This window comes from Pogona vitticeps, chromosome 5, assembly GCF_051106095.1.
Source record: "Pogona vitticeps strain Pit_001003342236 chromosome 5, PviZW2.1, whole genome shotgun sequence".
In the NCBI taxonomy this organism is placed as follows: domain Eukaryota; kingdom Metazoa; phylum Chordata; class Lepidosauria; order Squamata; family Agamidae; genus Pogona; species Pogona vitticeps.
In genome coordinates, this window is record NC_135787.1 from 74078033 (window position 1) to 74097500 (window position 19468).

At 40.1% G+C, this 19468-nt stretch overlaps 1 protein-coding gene across 6 annotated transcripts in view; it reads right to left on the bottom strand.

Annotated features, from left to right (window-relative positions):
* Positions 1-11755: 11755 nt before the first annotated feature.
* Positions 11756-19468, bottom strand: part of LIMCH1 (LIM and calponin homology domains 1) — a 260857-nt gene continuing 253144 nt past the window's right edge. For all 6 annotated transcript variants that reach the window (XM_078393983.1, XM_078393982.1, XM_020786271.3 and 3 more), the window contains 5 exons: positions 17195-17309; positions 16789-16866; positions 15091-15199; positions 13896-13998; positions 11756-12405 (listed from right to left, as the gene is read on the bottom strand). In XM_078393983.1, coding sequence (XP_078250109.1) covers positions 12380-12405; positions 13896-13998; positions 15091-15199; positions 16789-16866; positions 17195-17309 — 431 coding nt within the window. In that variant the 3' untranslated portion in view covers positions 11756-12379. The remainder of the gene's footprint in view (positions 12406-13895; positions 13999-15090; positions 15200-16788; positions 16867-17194; positions 17310-19468) is intronic.

Genomic DNA, 19468 nt, shown 5'->3' on the forward strand with positions numbered 1-19468 from the left:
CATCTCTGCCTAATTTCCTTTCTTCCCTGGGGTGGCGGGTGAGGTGGGGGAGACAATATAGCATTGGCCTGATAAGTGATCACTGAATGACAGCAGCAACGGAGAAGGGTAATAATCAGGAATAATGGTCTACAACTACTGAGAATGTTATGTATGGAACTGGGAAAGAGACATGGTGCAGATCAGCAGAGATGGGCTATGTTCTAGGGAAAAAATCAAATTTTAGATGGCAGAGGGATGCCAAATGCTGTCCTAAGTGTGACCCTTTATTTCTTTTCTGTAAGTGCCATAACTTATGTGGGGAAGAATAAATGGAATTCCACTGGCTAAAACTATACTCATTAATCCAATCACACTGGGATGAGGAGCAACTCCTGTTTTCTCAGAAAGAAGCCATGCAATGCTTCTATCAGTGTCTCTTGGTGATACTGCATTTTCTTCACACATCATCAAGCACTAAAAAAAATCAATTTAGGACAAAAATAGATATCAAAACAATCTCTCCATTATATACCTTTTACTAATGTTTGGGTAACACATTGGCTGGATGACTCAATGAGTTAGGTATTAATTGGAAGTTTGGTTCTCTGCTCTTTGTCCTAGGAGAAGAGCCAGCCACTGTAGCCTTGAGCAAGTTGCACAGTTTTGGGGTACCCCCAGAAAATGGGAATGATAAACCAGTTCTGAATACTGTGCCTCATCAGAAGTCAGAATTGACTTGACAGCACATTATTATTTTATTATTAATGTCTGGATAGACCTACCACATTTTTTCTCTCTCCAGTCAGAATGATCAGAAACTTAAGGTATCTTTCACATGTATATTTTGTATTTATAATCACTGAAAGTGCTGTCACAAATCAAACAACTTGGATAGAATGTATTCTTGAAGGCAACAACAACCAACCTGGATAGAGCTTTCATGCTGCTTAAGTCAACCCTGCCTCAAAAATACTCAGTCGAGGCCTCTTGCACATTTAAATTACAAGTTACTAAGTGGGAAACTGGGCATAATACACAAAAGTGACTCAGCAGTTACTTTTGTGAGGAAAATGCAGGTTCACAGGATTCTAATCAGAGCTTGCACAACAATTAAAAAAAGTTTCACATTCCGATATGGCAAGTATGTCCAGAATCCTGTCTGCTTAGCTCTGCGTGTATAAGGGCTCATCACTTCAGCACTTGCAGCCTTTTTTCTTCAGTTAAGAGTTTCCTATCCCATTCCCATGTCCAGGTTCCAAGGCTCCCTAGGAAATCTTTTTGACATGGGAAGAGTTTGAGAGCCTTGGGAAGGGTGGAGGCACTTTTAATGTTCAAAAACAGCTAGTTTTGGTCAATATATATTCTATGTATAGCCTAGAAAAACCCAAATAAACGCATTCTTAAAGAGGCCAAACCTTGTTAGTCCTATTTGGCATCTTCAGTCTGCTTTGGATTCACAGATTTGATCATGCTGGAGATAAATTTGTAACTGAGTGTCTTAAATTTAACAATTTTCTGGCTGTTAATCACCATCAAAATATATTCTTTTGTTCAATTCCTAGGCAAGGAATGTACTAAAGCCATTTGAAAAACCAACACAAACAGCATACAGTACCTATCAGAAACCACTCTAAAATATTCATGTATCTTGCTGGATATAGCTGATATTTGTTTTGTTTTATATTAAATTGGGAAGTTGTTTTTTAATTATTCAATATCAATATATTTCAACTATGATCTCTTTGGTCCTAAATGTTATCCTCACAGTGCTCAGTTCAGCTGATTGGTTTCTAGAGAGGGTGTGATGATGTTTTAAATGTTTGGAGATGGTTTTCGTTTTATATTTTTACACAGATTCAAACTGAAATATTGCCAGCAATTCCATGACAGGACAATAAACCACAAATAGAGTTAATGGATTTGAAATATCCAGAGGTCTGAGCAAGACATCAAACACTTTTAATATGGCTTCCAGTAGATCCTAATACAGAATGAACAGAAATGTTTTATGTTGGAGGAAACAGTCTTTACAATGTGTGTTTCTAGTTAGCATGTCTTTAAGTTGAAGGGTTGAATTTTGATAAGCATTTTGATAGGAATTTGAAAGCCTTTGATAGGGATTTTCAAAGGCATTTTGATAGGAATTGTTCAAGCTTTATTCCATTCTTGTATCAATCCTAAATAGCAAGCAAAGCATATATTTTATTGTAAGCATTTTCAAGACACATTATCCGGTTTGGGTATGGGGATGGGATGGAGGGTGTTTCCCAATATTTTTGTGTCCACATACAAGACAACAACAAAAATTAGCAAAGGATACCAAATTACTTTTGCCAGTGGAGCAATGATAATGACAAGGGCAAGCTGTTTGCCAAAAATGTAATCAGAAATGTAATTGAATTCCTTAAACTTATTTTCCAAGCTTTGGTTCTCAGGTAACCCCTCATGACCCATGCCTAAAGTTAATCTTTACTCACTTGGTACTGTTTCAATGCTACAGGAGTACCCCGCCCCCACTTTCAAATGTAGAAGATCCTGAAGACACATGTATCAACTGTATTGAACAGAACATCCCAGAAATAGTGGGTTGTATGCATGCACAGGAGGTGGGTGGGTCTAGGGAGTACACGCTGTTTAATAGTGATTGCAATAGCAGATTTTCATATTGAGATCTCTTACAATTGACTGGCATCACCATGATTTATTCCAAATGATATTGACAATTGCAGCATTTCTATAAGAAATAGCCCTCAGCTGCGATCCAGTAGTAACTAGAGTAGGCCCATTAAATCAGTGGAACTTACATGAGTGTTGACTCAGTACATTCCTACTAATTCAATGGGCCTACTCTAGTTGCAACTCATACTGGATTTCAGCCATCTTAGAACCTTAACTAAAAATCTAAATAAAAAATCCTTTTGAATACTTTCGTGTCAGTTAATAGTTTGAAACTACTTACCTCCAAATTTACTTTTGATTTCTGCTTTAAAAATATGTAATTGATTTTATGAAACAAAAAATTTCCAATAGTAATGTGTCCCATTGAACTCCATTGAGCAAGGTAGTGCTACAATCATATCCACAGAATTCAATTAGATTATTATATTTTAAGCAACTTCAATTTTTAAAATAAGATCTTGGTTTATGTTGCTAATCATATTTTGTATGAGAGAATTAGTTGCAACTCATCCCAGTTTGCTTTTGAAAGACAAAACGAAACAGACAGTCTTGTTAATTTAGCATACAGGCTTGGAATAAATTACAACATCCATCATCTCATCAAAATTCTATTAAACTCAGTTCAGCATCCAAGGCAAAGGAGCCAGTTTTCTGTTGGAACCAGAGCTCTATGCATATCACTAAAAATCCTTTATGGTTCTTGCATTCTGGGAGTGAATTTATAAAAAAGAAAAATCAGTTTGGGACTTTGAATTACCCTTTACATTAAAAGCCAAAACATGTATAGCATTAAAACCAGGCGGTTTGTTATTAATTTAATGCATGCTGTCAACACACTTTGTGCGATGCCAGTGAGATACAGCTAGCTTCTATTGTTCAGCTACAAAATAACCTTATTTCTAATCATTAGATACCTGGAACTTGCACTCATGAAGTAACTTTTTGAAATTCTGGAATAGTGATGTCATTAGAATCATATCGAACATACGAGGGACAAAAGGACAGACTTTATCTGTACAAAATCTTCTTTATACCATCCGCCAACTGGGGAGCGATGCAAAACAGTCCCTGAAGAGAAGAGATACAAAACTGCAGAGCAAAGTGCCCTGACTGCATAATCAGCTCAGAGGTGTTGCAGGGGGTAGGCGGAAAGTGGAACTCAGAGGCTGCATCAGAACCAGAGTACACACAGAAATCCTTTCACAAACCCTTCTGCCACATTCCTAGATTTCAGTGGCTTCATTTGCAATGGAGAGGGAGGCCTTTTCGTAACTATTGTTAGGGAACAGCAAGTTGCAAATCACTACTGATTCCTTAGAAATCAAAAGGTCTACCAAGAGATCTTGATCAGCCTTCTGCCCATCCCTGCAACAAATCTTCATGCCTCATCTATTTTTTTCCTCAGCCATGAAGATAATGAAAGAATGGCTATGGCAATAGTCATATAGTCAAATGTGACAGATGATTCTCTGCTGATATCAAGCGTATATTGATATCAGCTTCTGCTATTTTTCCAGGCTAGATTTTTGTTGCTGTTGTTTCAAAGCTTTAGACAAACCTACATTTAGACCAGCTTAGGACCAGTAGTTTTTAAGTTCTTCATAGTTTCAAACAGCTATTTTGCATTTCCTGGATTTGTTTTTTCTATTGTGTATATTTTAGTATTGAAAGCTGTTCTGAGTTTCTTTGGGGGGGGACAAAGCAAGATCATTTAAAAAAGAAATAGACATGCTGGCATGGTAACAGCGTGGTGCAAAAGCTCAAGTTGTGAGGACAGAGTGGCTATGTGGAAAAGAACTTAAGCATGTTGTAGACCAGGGGTCTCCAAACTTTTCAGTGGGATGGCCACATTATATATGCTCCACATTTTTGAGGGCCAAAGGAAGATGTGCATGTGCACATGTGTGCGTATGCTTGCACTCCTGCCCACCCACCTGCCTGGCTGCACACATGCCCACTGCCCGCCCGCCCTCCTGCCAGTCTGCCCACCCGCACCCCTGCCCACATGCCCGTACACTCGCCTGCACACCCACATGCTGGTGCAGATAAAAAGGCAAGGTGTGCTGCATGTGGCCCACAGGCTGTAGTTTGGAGACCCCTGTTCTAGACCATTAAACTTCTGGGTAACCATTTACTTATGGTTTAACTTCCCCATGAAGCCTTTTCCATTGGTGGATACAGCCACAAAGCAGTGGAGGTTTGAAGTCAGAGTTTTCCTTCTCCTAAATGGGCTGCCTTCCCAGGCTAACGAGTCCCACCTACCCAGCCTGCTCGCTCATGGCATGGAGGCTGATGGGGGCGCCTCAGTGGGGGTTTGAAGTCAGAGTTTTCCTTCTCCTAGATGGGCTGCCTTTCAGGGCTGAAGGAGTCCCACCTACCCAGCCTGTTCTCTCACGGCATGGAGGACGATGACGGTGCCTCAAGGGGGGTTTGAAGTCAGAGTTTTCCTTCCCTAAGCACAAGCCGCTGACAAAGTGCTGGGTGAAGTTGCCTTTCATCTTCCATTTCTGATTATGGTGTCATGCCTCCAATTTCATATCTTCTTCAGAGTCATTGTAACTTGTGGTCACTGGTGATCCTTCCCTGCCACCTATTTCAGTCTCCAGACTGTTAGAATGCTTCACCTGATGTTTTGTTGGAGGACAGCTCGAGGCGAAATCCGGAGCCGGAGTCCCAGAGGCAGTTTGTGCCATTCTGTCAACTCCTGCGACGTCGCTGAAACCAGTTGTATTGGCTCTTGCCTTTCCATTGGACTATTTCAGTGACGTGGAGAGGGGGGATTTTCTGCTTGGGTAACAGCCTATCCTCCATATTATTTTACCCAGGCTTCGTGCCCTGGAGAGGACACTCCAGCTTTGCGTACAGTGTCAAAACACTAGACACTGTACCAAGTCCTCCATACAGAGCATGTTACCATAGTCTCTGGAGACTGAAGGATGCCTATGAACATCCCCATATGGAAGCAAGTGAATATAGGCTGCAATCCTATACCCACTTGTATCAGTGTGGGGGTGTTAAATCCTGACTTGATTCATCTTCATATAATGAAGGAAACAACTAAAACATTTCTCCTTGAAGTAAGCAGCCACGAGGCAGAATACATTATCTTGCTTTATCTTTATTTTATTTGTCTTATTTATAGACCGCCTTTTCTATGGGTAAATAGACTCACAGTTTAGAAAGTGTTGGGAAAATAGCAACCTTGCATGCCTCTGACACTGGGTATCAGTGGGTAGGGGTTTACAGCCTTAAAATGATTGTGCTTTGCCACTACTTTGATGGGAAAAGTTTTTCTTACCTCTGGCATTTGAGGTCAGCCTTCTTCCTATTTCTCTGAGATTCTTTTGTTTTTATTGATTACTCCCTTCTTCTTCCCCTGATTTCCATTCCAGAAACAGCTGTGCGGGAGGTCCTGAATGCTGGAGATTCCATTTTTACCTTCCTGCCCCGCAACTTCAAATTGTAATTACAAATAACTGGAAGCAAACTTACCTTTTCCATTTAAAGATGCACCTAGAATGACTTTTTACTACAAAAGGGCTAGATTTGTGTTGCTCTTATTTCTGTATTTGTTTTTCTGCTTTGTGTTCTGCTAGATAGAATAATAGCCAAGTTTCTAATAAAAAATTAATTCTAAGCCTGCAGTCATTAAACACTTCAGATTTCAAAGAAACATGTGCATCTATACAAATAAAGGAATTCAGATGAGAACTGAATTGATTTATCAATGAGCTGGCTTCTGGAGATAATCCATTTTACAAATTCCATGTAAAGTGAGTTTAAACTATGTCAAGTACATCTCACACTATAGACTGATTTAAAGATACCTGCTGTTAGGGCATCTAGTAAAAGCACAGTACCACCTGTATAAAATTTTACTCTGAATAACAATTTATAAAAACAGACAGTACCAATTTTAATCAATATTTATTTATAAACATAACATTTACTATAAAAGCTGTTGCATTTTAGACAAGGTTTCAAAACTTTTCAGAGGCATTTTAGAATAAATATCAGTGGAGATTAGTGTAAGTGGTATTCAGTATTAATCCTAGCAGGACATTTGTCCTTTGGTGACCTTGCATATAAAGTGGCCTTCTTTTGGCTCACTGTCTTTTTAAAAATCACATATCAATACCTACAGTAGATACAGAATTAATTCTACATAGCAAGAATAAAGGACTACTCTGAAGTTTTGAGAATGAAATATATATAAAATAATTCGGACATGGTTATACCTGCTCACTAAAGAAATGAGAAGCCAAATATACTTTTTGGAACACTTAAAACCCATTACATTTATTATATTGGTGCTTCAACAGTAAACCACACTTGGAAACACATATTTACCATTTCAAATCAATATAGTATATATTTTTTCCTGCCAGTCCTCACCTCCCCACCCTTTCCCCAAAGACTTATGAAATAACAAATATGTCATACTTATAACAAAGCTGGAAATAATGAGGGCTGAAGTATGTGTGAACCTCCCTACATAACAATTTGAAATGAAATAGGAAAAGGACAAATTGCTTGTTGGAAACAACAGCCTCCAATGCTGGTGACTAATCAGTAGTTCTGCAGACACTGGGGCTAGAATCCATGAGTGGCTGTGCATTCAGATCATATGCAGCAGTAGGCCAGAATGGTCACTTACATTCATAAGTGGCTTTGCCAAAAAATCCTATTTGTATATAAAAATTCTGCACATGAAAAATCTTGCCAGCCTGTGAGTTCTGGCTACAGTTGTAGTTTAATGGAAAATTGGCACAATTTTAAGGCTTGAATCCTACACTCTTTTATTTGGGACTTACTTCGAAGCAGGCCTAGATAGGGCTGTGCTATGTGGTGCTGTTAAAAGGAGAACAACCGTATGTTGCAATTTAGCACTCAGAGCAAATTTTTGCAAAGGTCGAATAAGACTTTATAATCCATTGTGATAGATTCCTGTGCAAGCTCTATTGAAATGATATATCATATTCTACCTTTTTTTAAGTTCTGTTAATTTCAATGGCAGTTTTTCAGAATTGCTCACTGGATTCTGCAGCATAAGCTAAACTGGGTGCTCTCAAGTACCATTAATTTCTGAGGGTATTCCACATACACCATTGTGCACTGGATTCTAGCCAAAAATACAATCCTACACATGCAGGTTCACTGAAAAGCTGCTCAAGTGGACCTCTCCTGTACGCCAAAATTACATCCAAGATCAGCAATGCAACTGCCCCAGCTCCACCTGCACAACAGCTACTATTCTCAGATTGCTTAGCTCTGGTCTCAATAGTGAAGAAAAATGCTTTAACACCCTCTGCATGGAGTCATATTAATGGTCAGATCTCACAGGTACCATGTACCCCACAGTCCTTTTTCCTGCTATGTTATCATATGCCATCGAGTTGTATCTAAATTATGGTGACCCTACTAGTTTTCAAGGCATATGCGGTATTTAAACAATGGCTTTATCAGTGCCATCCCCTGGTGAATTTTCATGCCCAAGCAGGGATTTGAACTCATGTCACCTGAGTTCAAGGCCATCACTCTATCCACTATACCCCATTGGTTCTCATACTGATAGAAGAGGTAAATGCAGTGAGACTACATGTTCTTCGAGGCTAGATCACTGGTTTTGTCCTCCATCCTCCAGTCCCACTGGTTCAGGTGGCTTACAGAAAACAAAATCAACTGTGCCATTTGCCAGCTGACTTATGGAACTGAGAAAGTGGCCTTTACGAGGACAGAAAGACTAGTTCTTGGCCTGAAAACTGTAGTGTTAGAAGTGGAGTATTTGGTTTGAGTTTGGTTGAGTCTCATGGGCCCCCTATGTACAAAAAGACACCATATTCTGAACCTAACTTTCAATATTCACACTCTTGACAAAGAGTTTCCCAGACTTCTGAGAGATGACAAACATTTTTTGTCTGTTTTAATCTTGGGAGACTGATTTTGATGCTGTACCTCAAAACATTCCTTCTGTAGCATAAGAGACCTCAAAGTGACACAGCCCAAGAAGAACCTGTACCCTCTTTTTCTGCATAAATCAACGAGAAGTTTACCTCCTGACTGGGTGCAGATGAATCCAGAATAGATAGATCATACAGAGATGCAGTAGGAGCCCTCCTCAGAACTGGCCTAATTGTACTAAAACTTGGCACCTAGTAATCCACTTCGTGTAGAGATGCAGAATAACATCCTGTTTTCAGCTAGGTGATTGGAAGATGGTGAGGGGGTGGAACAATTAGTCATGAAAAAGTACAGCAGGCACTTTCTCTAACATGGAGCCTTTCATTGCATAATCTATTCATTTTACACATCACACTAGCAGTGCTCTGACAGCCCACAGGCTGGGAATGAGTGTCTTAATGAGTGTCTTAAAGGATAAATCAAAATAGGGGGAACTGGTGGGTGGGATCTACATAATCTGCTGCTGTACTTCTCTTATTGTGCATTTCTTGCTTTGCTAGGAGGTATTATGACTACAGGACAATACTATGTAAATGTGCAAATACATTCCCAACAAACCATTCACAGTAGGAGAATCAACTTTCTAGGCCAATTTCTATTCTGGGTAGTTAACTTCTAAAAAAAGTCCAGCGATTTTTACATCCAATAGTCACTGGTGACTATGCAACAGCTTTATATTTTCTAAGGCACCGTTTTTAATAAAATGTTTAACTTTCTACCAGACATGGATATGTTTTAAAATAGACACCACCATTGAAAGATGCTCTGAAAGGACAAAGGAGACATTTTTGCATGAGAGCACGCAGCTGCACGTCAAGCTCTCCCTAGACATATAAATGCATAGTTACTGTCTATGTGACTCTTAGAAAACATGTATTGCTCACCTAAGAAATGTTTGATTTTTTTTTTCTAACACACTAAGAGACAATTGGCATGTGACTACAATTATGATGGAACAAGGAATCATAATTAAATTTTGTTATTTTTCTTTAATATTCTTAAGGCAACATAAATATATGTTTCCTTTTGAGAAAAAAAAACATATTGAGCTTAGCTACGTATGCTTTCATAATCAGACTATTTCCTTAAATTGACCTGCCGAAGAGACCAAATAGGTACTGCTGACAAACTGCTATATTATAACTATGGCATGCCAACTAAACCTTACATATGGCCTCTGGCAGCCATTCCAGTTTCATAGCCAGGGATAAAATGAAAATTAGAAACCCATAGATTGCACTGAAGTGAATGAATTAAAATTTATATTGAAGCATCACATCTGAACTCATCTGCTGTTGGCTATACATTCAGTAAGAGGGCTAGTTCTTGAACTATTTTAACAGCATGATTGCTGTTCCCTTGTGGGTCATTCTTACACTGCTCTGGAAAATCATCCCACATTTACTTAATAAGGTGATTATGTGGGAGGACCATAAATTGATATGTCCATACAGTCCTCTGGTGTGGATACAGCTGATGTGGTATGATTTCAGAAGTTAGATAAAGTCAAGGCCTGGATAATATTTGGGTGGGAGACCACAGGTTACTACCAGGGATCTCTAGATTAGGAAAGAATCTGCCTGAAACTCTATACAGCCACTGCCAATCTGGCCTAAACAGAGCAGTGGTCTTATAGACAGCAGTGATTTGACTCAAAAGCCACCTCCTGTTCTCCCAGTCACATCCTATAACCACACTGGAGTGGTGCTGGAAACAGTCCTAGGAAGGCCAAGACCATGCTGCTAAGACAATGCAAGAACTATCCCAGTGTGGTGCGCATGAACGCAGCACACACTCAGACCTTCTCCATTGACTTTTGAGCACTCCCAGCTTTGCTTCCATTTAGAATACATGACTGAAGGTTCAAGAAGCAGTGATCTGTGAAAACTCAGTAATTTCTGAGGCCAACAAATATACATTGTGTGGTTTCTATATGACTAAGGGTACAAGTTCTTTCCCTAAATTTCTCTTTTCGTAGGGCACCCTAATTGTAAGCATCTTTCCTTGAAACAGAGCACACCGGCTTCAAATGGATTAACTTCGAAGTATTTGTGCTAAGAATCTCAGTTCAAAACATATGTCATATATTTAAATGGGCTTTCTGGAGATCCTGTTTTACCCCCTTTTAGATCAATATGTGCAATATCATGGGGATACAGATGTTTTATAAAGTATGCAATCATTCCAAATGCAGCAAATTTGCTGAAAAAAAGAAGAGATACAGTAAATCAGTAGTCCTCTCAGTCACTGAATATTCAACTTCATTTGTGCCTGCTTTATGAAGAACTGAACTGTTACAATCCAAACTTCCACATTTACATTCCTCTGTAATTGCAAATGACAGGTCCAGCCTAGAGCTTGAAAAAGCTACTTTGGGGACTAAAAAGTGATGTCTTAAAGTAGCGCCTCAGTTTGTCATCATGCTCCATCCATGCTTTGATATATGTAATTCAATGGTCTGTGTGTGTGTGTGTGCGTGCGCGCACGCGTGTGCATGTGTGTGTGTGTGCGTGCACGCGTGCACACACACACTCATGTGTGTGCATGATGTGTGTATTATCCTGGGGCAGCAAAGTTCTCCACCCTCAGGAGCCATTCTGTTCTCCAGACCTGATTTGACATGTTCCAGATGTGCAGAGCTGCAACTTCCATCACCCCCCTTCTGGCTGGGAGTGACAAAAGTTAAGAACCCACAAATCTGGAGAGTGCCAAAGTGGAGAGGACTGTTGCACACAGTGGAGTAAGAACCAAACATTTATTTTGATCCATTCATAGCTGGTCAGACTCCACAATAGGTTGGCCACTTAGCAGCAGAGGATTCAACATGACAATGCAATACATAGTTGGACCATTATATGCTGACTCCAAAAGGGGAAAGTAATAATAATTTCCTGTTCCTTGTATAAGTGAAACTCTGGGTTTGATTAAAATTGATCAGTTACCAGAAACTGAGGGGAGGGGAATGCTTTGGAATGTAGAATCAGTTCACCAATTGCCAGTTGGCCATCCCTGTTGGATATTTTTGCATCAACTGAATGCATGCAAAATTTAAGTTCAGTGACAATGCTTTCATTCAGTAAAATAATTTGCTATTACAAGGAGCATCATTTTATGCACAACAAGATTACATGACTGAAGGTGCAATAATTTATTTGCAGAATTCCTACCCTCCACTGAAGGTAATAATGTAAAATGTTTCAGAATTACAGCATGTTTTATCAAACTAGTTCTTGTATAAAAAAAGATTACAGCTCCAGTAATAAACAGAAATTTTGCTTTCTGTGATGCTGCTTAATATTTTTTCAGTCAAATGCAACTAATTAGATTAATATATTGGCATATTATAGAACACCTATAAATGTTGTTTAAATCTAAAATTCTCAGTTCCTATTCATATTAAAACAGGTTTATTGCATCTTTATTTCCTTGTTATTTAAAAAACAAAACAAAACACCAGACTCTGAAACCAAACATAACTGATAATATGAATCACGCTCTCATGGGAAGATAGGGAGCTAAATGTCCAGAGGTGCACCTCATACATATAATGTAAGTGAATTATGAAAGGGAAATAATATATTGCATTGGAAAGTAGCTGATGTAGCCTTTTTTATGCCAGCTTTTCAAGATGAGATGAGAGCTGTGAAGTCCATGGATAGAATAAGCTCTTATATGCGATTGTCCAGAAGCGCTCGAAGAATATTTTCTGCAGTGTTCCTCTTGCAGAAGACATACGTAAGCAAGCCTGAGAGCCATGTCACAAAGTTGTTGGCTGACCAGCGGCTGTGTTAAAAAAACAAACACACAGACACAGATAGAAAGACAGTTGAAAAAGCGAATCAATTAACTGCAGTTTAGTTGCTCAGTTACACTGACTGTCCTGGTGGAGCCTGACTTAGCCCATACACATTTTCCTTCAGAAAAAAGACTAACTAGAATTATCCTGAGTGTTTTAAATGTATAAAGTAAGAATGCTTTCTCAGTATCTCTTAGGAGCAATGACATAACTAACATGGGCTAAATAATCCTGCTTAAGAATTATCTTTCTGGGCTACTGATTGATTCTCCATTTTTATCTATTTCATGCTTAGGAGAGCACTTGCCAAAATATTCAATCATTTGAAAGAATAAAAGCAACTGTGCAATTGGCTGATGCTATACAACAGCACCCTCTAGTCTTTGGGATAGGGAAATACTTGTCAGTTCAGTTAACAACTTCTAAGACCTTGTTTTTCTTTCAGACAGTCTGGAAAGGGGCGGCAGGCAGATGTCAAAGCACAAACTTACATACTTTATGTTCTCCTCTCCCCCTTCTTCCTGTACATGATCAGTGCCAATTAGCCAAGAAAGAACAGTCTCTGTTATCTTCAGGCTCTTTGGATTGATTTTTGAAAAGGCAGGAGACAGAGAATATCCTGATCATATCAGATCAATCAGCCTGAGCATCCAGCACACAACTGTTTCTTCATTTTGTGTCTACAACCTCAGTTCTTGTGTCATTTAAAACTATATTTTGGGGCTGGGGCTTGGAAGGTCAAGTGTGCGGATGTCTCCTGGGTGTTTTTTTTTTACCCTGCCATGATACAAAACCTATGCTCATAAAACATTATTGTACCCCTCTTCTAGAGAACGATAGCCTTACCATTTGTTTTACTTTTTAGGATTAATTTCATAATAGCTCATGCAATGCCACTGGCTAGGAAAAGATCTGGAGTAAAGCCTGTAATCTTTTCCTAAAATGCTGTTCCACACTAACCATTGTTGTGGGGGGTGGGGGGGGGGTTAGGACATCAAGAATGGAAACTGGGATACTGGACTTCAGGTAGCTGTTTGACCATGAAACTCCCTGAGTAGCCTAGGGACAGGTACTGTCACTCAGCCTCACCTGCCTGACACAGTGGTTCTGAGATTAAATGGGAGCGGGCGGGGGAGAAACCATATTTAAAGAAACCATATATTCTTCTCAGAAGGATGTAAAGACAACAAATGCAACAGGTTTCAAAAAAGCAAGCAGGAAAATACTCCTTAAAGCTGCAGCCCTATACACACGTACCTTGTATTGTCCGAGAAAACACTGGGATCTTACTTCTGGACAAACAAGATTAACATCACATAAATGCGACATTCACACTGGTGATATCATTCCCAATGGATGAGTGGATGACTAGTTTCATGAGCTAGTATCAGTTCTGGACATATTTGCATGGGTTCTGCAGTATCAAGTGTGTTCAGATGGAAACTCCACAAAACAAGTATCACGTGCTGGTACTTACTTCTGGATCTGATGTAACAATCATTGCAGTTGAGAAGACCATTTCTTATCCGGACATCTGTACCACTTGCTGCATCTCCAAGCTGTCCCTTACAAATTCCACACTATTGATTGATAAAGTATGGATATGATAAGGGTTAATATATTCAGGGAATAACCACATGACAAACTTGTGTTGGCTCTGTAGAAGCCTAACTTCTATAGGAGTAGGCAACTTAGTGCCTTCCAGATGGTTCGAGTGATATCTGCTCACCCTCAGTTCCAGGCTGTCGGTCATGTTGGCCAAGTCAATGGTAGTTATAGTCCAAAATATCTGGAGGATACCAGGTTGCCTAGCCCTGCCTTTCGGGAAAGTGGATGACCGTTTAAGTGCAGATAAGCCATCTGAGTCTCAACCTTTATTCAGGTTAAAACAACAACAAAAAAGGTTTTTCAAAGGTTCTTCCTCATGGACCAAGTCCTGTGCGAAGCCCAATACACTAAATATTGTGCACACTGACGTCCACATGGAATGGGGCTTAGCAGGCAGAGAAACTCTTTCAAACTCAATGAAAAATACAAAAGGCAAGTGAGAAAGATAACAGTGGGAACCAAGTTGTATGATTATTATACATATCCTCCCTTCAAATATGTAAGACAGAACTCGTAGTGCCCACGAGAGTGGACGCGTAGTCCAGATAGGCGGAGTATAAATCAAATCAAATCAAATCAAATCAAATCAATCAATCAATCAATCAATCAATTAATCAATCAATATTAGGCAGTGCTTCCAAAAGTCCATATTCCTAAGACTATCATGCCCTCAACTGAAAGAGTGATCATCTTCACTTTGGCGGCAGTGTTTAGATTTGTCTGTCACACAAGTAGGCCCCTTCATGAATATCTGGTGCTGGCACAGAATGAAGGACGATCCATGTGGCAAGCAGTGCTAGACATTCCAGCTGAGTGGAGAAAAGTGCCTTTTGCCACAGGGAGAGGCAAACAAACCCACCCTCCTTGGTAACTTCAAATACTTGATTAGAGGGAAATTATTTAAAGACACACTGGGAGAGGTCGGAAGACTACTCTATTCCGCCCATCTCCTCCCTGACCTTCCTAAACTGGAGCACCCTCCTCATCCCATTATTAGTAGATTTTTTTCCCATTTTATTTTAATCTCGAATTATTTGGTTGTTTTTTTTTAAAGACAGCCCTACCTTGAAGCACTGAATATGGAAGTAAAGACCAAGAGTCTCGATAATCATGGCAGCACCTTTTCCGAGAGGCTGTCCACAGCTAGAGCAAAGCTTCTTTCCACTGACAGACCTAGAATGACAAAAAATGGATTCAGCTCCTTTCCTCTGCACTGCAGTAACAATAAGCCACCCTTTCTAGCTGATTTTGAGATGGGCAGCCCCTTGTCATTTCCACTTAAAACACTGGTCTGTTCCCAGCTAGCCACTGAGCCAGAGAAAGGTAAAACTGTTCTGCTGTTAATGTCTAAATAGGGGAATCCTTTGCACACACCAGTCTTCTTACATGCCTCCCCTCAGCTCGAGAAATACTGTACTAAGGTGTGAGCACGTGAGCTAGGTCGTTCAAGAAGGGTCTATCTCCATGTCCCACTGGCTGTCTAAGAGTCCCTGCCAAGGACATTTGGCAGGCAGGAAGTAGATCTCTTCCCCAGGGCATTAACCTGGAGTGAACTCTCCACTAGAGCCAGGAGACAAGAGAGACTCAGAGAGGTGGAAAAAATGAGAAAGGCAGGAAAAAGCCCACCATTGGAATCTCCTGCTAGGAGGAGAGTGTAAAGCAGGAAGGAGAAGGAAGAGAGCGAGGCTGAAGACTACGCAGATGCCCCAGAGTGGAGTGGGGTAGAGTCAGACCCTGCTGCGTACACTGCCTTTGCAAACATCATGTGGCAGTCCTCCCTTCTTTCTTCACCAAGTCTTGGATGAAATGGCTTGCAGTAGAGGACACTAAAGAACCTGGTACCACCAAGACCAGACCAGAGGTTGTGCCTGAAGCTAAGCCGAGAAGGGCACCAGAGCTGGGGGACTTTAGCCCCAACTAAGCAACATGGTTTGTGATGAAAGTGGCGATTCAAATGCCTGTGTCAACTGGCAAGGGACATCTAAGAAGGAAGGTTGAAAGTCCACAAGCCCTAGCTGTTGTTTGGGCTGTATGGGTGTGTGCAGTGTGCTGAAGGTGACCCTCCCCTTCCCCCTCCCCCTAGCAAAGGACATGATGCTAATTCCCCTATGGCTAAAACAGGGAGGAGAACAGTGTGGGATTGGGTGTTAACAGTTCATAATGAATATTTTTTTAGTTGACTAACTACTGCTTCTGGGTCTTTTTCAATACGATGAAGGACACAAGAGTATTGTCTGTGGTTCCCAACCCCTCAGAAGAGGTCTTAGTCCTTCACATAAGGTCACATAATGCAAAAGAACTGCAGTGGCTCCAGGTTGGCACAGCCAAAAGGGTGATATTTTTGTTCACCTGGGCACTCCTACTTCTCAAGGGATACAGCATATTTGTTGCTGGTTCCACGGTCATTCTCTATCAAAATGCGTGGCCTTGCAAAGGAAGCCGTGCCAGCTGAAAGTGTGTACAGTACTAGAAATAGCATGGTTCTTGTAGCTGCAAGTGAGTGTGCTCCACAGCAGTGGTGAATTGGCAGGGTCTTGCACGTATGTTAACCATCTCCCAGAAGCTCCAGCTCCAGAGAATGTGGTCTTGGAGTGTTCGCTTTCTACTTCTCTTCACTTACCCAATGTGAAACAATTTTTCCGAGAATATTACATTTACAATACACACCCCTCAAAGCTATGTTCACCAGTTAGTTTGGGTTGAAAACAGTAATTTTGCTAGCTGACTATCAGCTTGACAATTCTGTTATTCAACCTTTGTACCTGTTCGGTGACTGGCTTTGCCTTGATGGAGAACATGGTGATGGTGACCCAATTCTAGGGGTCTCTTGACAGCCTGCCCTGAAATGCCAAAGAGAAAAGAAACTCTGGTAAAGTTTTTGAAGGCAAATGTTTGTTTGTTTATTCCTCCCACCTACACAGATCCGAAAGGGGTGGGCTCTGGTTTGAAGCCTCACATTCTCAAAGGAAGATCTTTAGCTGCCTCTGGCAGCATTGGTATGTTGACAAAGATGAGGATTCAGGCTCCTTCAAACTTGAAGGAATCTGGAGAAGGAAAGGCACTTAGAGTAGGCATACTCCAGATCTTTCAAGAAATGTTTCTGGGACATTGCTTCTTCAAACTCTAGTTGGTAAGCTGTAAGTTATCATAAACACTTCTGCTACATACCTCCTAATTTCTCTTGTCGAGCTGACTGGCAAGCTTAAATTATGTTCCAACGGTGAATTTTTCTGTCTGACATCTGAAACATGTGGGCTCTGTTTAGCCTGATTCTGTACAATATCTGAAAAAAATGGCAATAATTATATCCTACCATTTGACAAAGAATTATTTCTGAACGCCTTGCTTTGGAGTGGGGGGAAGAAAAGATTTACAAAGCTCATAAAGTACTTCACAGCTGAACAGAATGGCAAGTTACCTCAACACAGAATTTTCAGCTTGAAGTTGAGCTGGGAGGTGAGGGAGTGTTGACTTTAGGGCAAAAAAAATCACCTTTATCTAGAAAGAAATTTCCAATACAAAAGACACACTTTCCTAATCCTATTTTGTTGGGCTATTATATTCTGTTGATTTTAGATAATTCTCTGTGATTTGGGACACTTATCAATACACCACATAATTTTTCCTTACATCATCTAGAAAAATGAGTCAACAGTAGCTTTGGCTGTTATATTCTCCACTGACTGAAGTGCTTTGTTTTATTTAATTTTGGTAGGTATTTTGCAGTCTAAAATCTTGAAAATGCTGATTAAAAGGATTAGAAATTACACTACAATATACAATAAGTGCAATTACCAAAATGAACAATGCCTCTGCACAGTAACTTGCCTCTGGGGGGGAAAAACAGCTTCTGTTTTCAGAAAAGGATCTGAGAATCAGTTGTCCTGAAATGTCTGCAGAGGCTTTCCCAGTTTTAAGAAACAAACAAACAAATAAAACTTTCTATTTAAAAAGCCAATCAAATGTGTAATTCTGTGTATATTGTTTCAGAAGTAAGAACCAGTGAGTTTAACAGGGTTTATTCCTGGTAGGTCAATACACTGCGGATTGTTGTCTGTAAGAGTGGCTCTAAACAAGGACATTTACTATGACATGAGGAATGTTTTCTTTTTTCCAGGGACTTAGAATTCTCTGCTAAAGAACAATATCTTACACCCTGTATGACATTTGGAAAAATACCCTGAGTGTCTACCTATACTACAAAATCACACTGATTTAATTCTTAGTCTCTCTCTTCTCGGGGTACTATGTTACTCACCAAATTACAAACCCCAGAATTCCTCATGACAGTTAAGATGGTGTTAAAGTAATATGACTATACAGTGCAGATACTTTTGTTCTCTTTTTAAATGAATCCCTTCTCTTCATTCATCTCCCCCAACATTTCAGGCAACTGGAATTGCCATTCTCTCTCTTGAAATATACAATACTCATATAATTAATCCATTTTTAAATAAAGTCTAATGACAACAAGATGTCCTCAGCATCCCCTTAGTATGTATGCCAGTTTTGGTTGGAAATCGACCAGAGACAAACAGGCATGCACACATCCACATTGCATAATAATGGAAGAAACCATTTCCCTATCATAGTTCCATGAAATCTAGATAGCTGACATGGATGCAAACAGCAACCGAAGGGTATCAATCTTGGGATTATTTTACCTTAAACAGATCAATTAATTTAACTAATTATAATTTGTATCCTACAGCACTGGTTCTTAACCTTGGGTTACTCAGGAGTTTTGGACTGCAACTCCCAGAAGCCTTCACCACCAACTGTGCTGGCTGGGGTTTCTGGGAGTTGCAGTTCAAAAACATCTGAGTAACAAAGGTTAAGAACCACTGACCTACAGGACCAACTTGAGTTATTAGGTGGCAGACACAGGACTCCTCAAGTGTAGGAAGTCTCCTCAGAGATCAGAAGACTACCCATGAACATCATGTTCTCAAGAGCAGGAAGCTTTGAGGTTTGACCCAAACTCTTGCAGCTGATTTTCAACTGGGCTCTGAAGGACCAAGTTGTTTAAATATTACATCTGAACTCTCCATTTCTATGTATGTAACTTCCTTATCCAGGATTCCAAGTCTACATATGTGCATGCATATATAAATAGATGGAGGATTTTAGGGGTATGCCATTTGGACTTTTTGGACTCTAGCACGCAGAATTCTCCAAGAATTCCCCGGGGGAATCCTGGGAATTTCAGTCCCCACTTTCAGACATCTATATTTCCCTCAACTGGAGCAGGGCCTAGTCCTCCAAGGCTGCATTCTAAGCTTTAATTTCCTGCTACAACTCTATCCGGGTGTTGCTGCCCTGTAAGATATAGTGAAAATTTCTTCTGAAGAACTATGATACTCAGGAAGCACTGCAGCAGGAAATGAAGGCTTAAATTGCAGCTACTTCAGGACACTGGCAAAAGCTGCAGACCAAATAGGA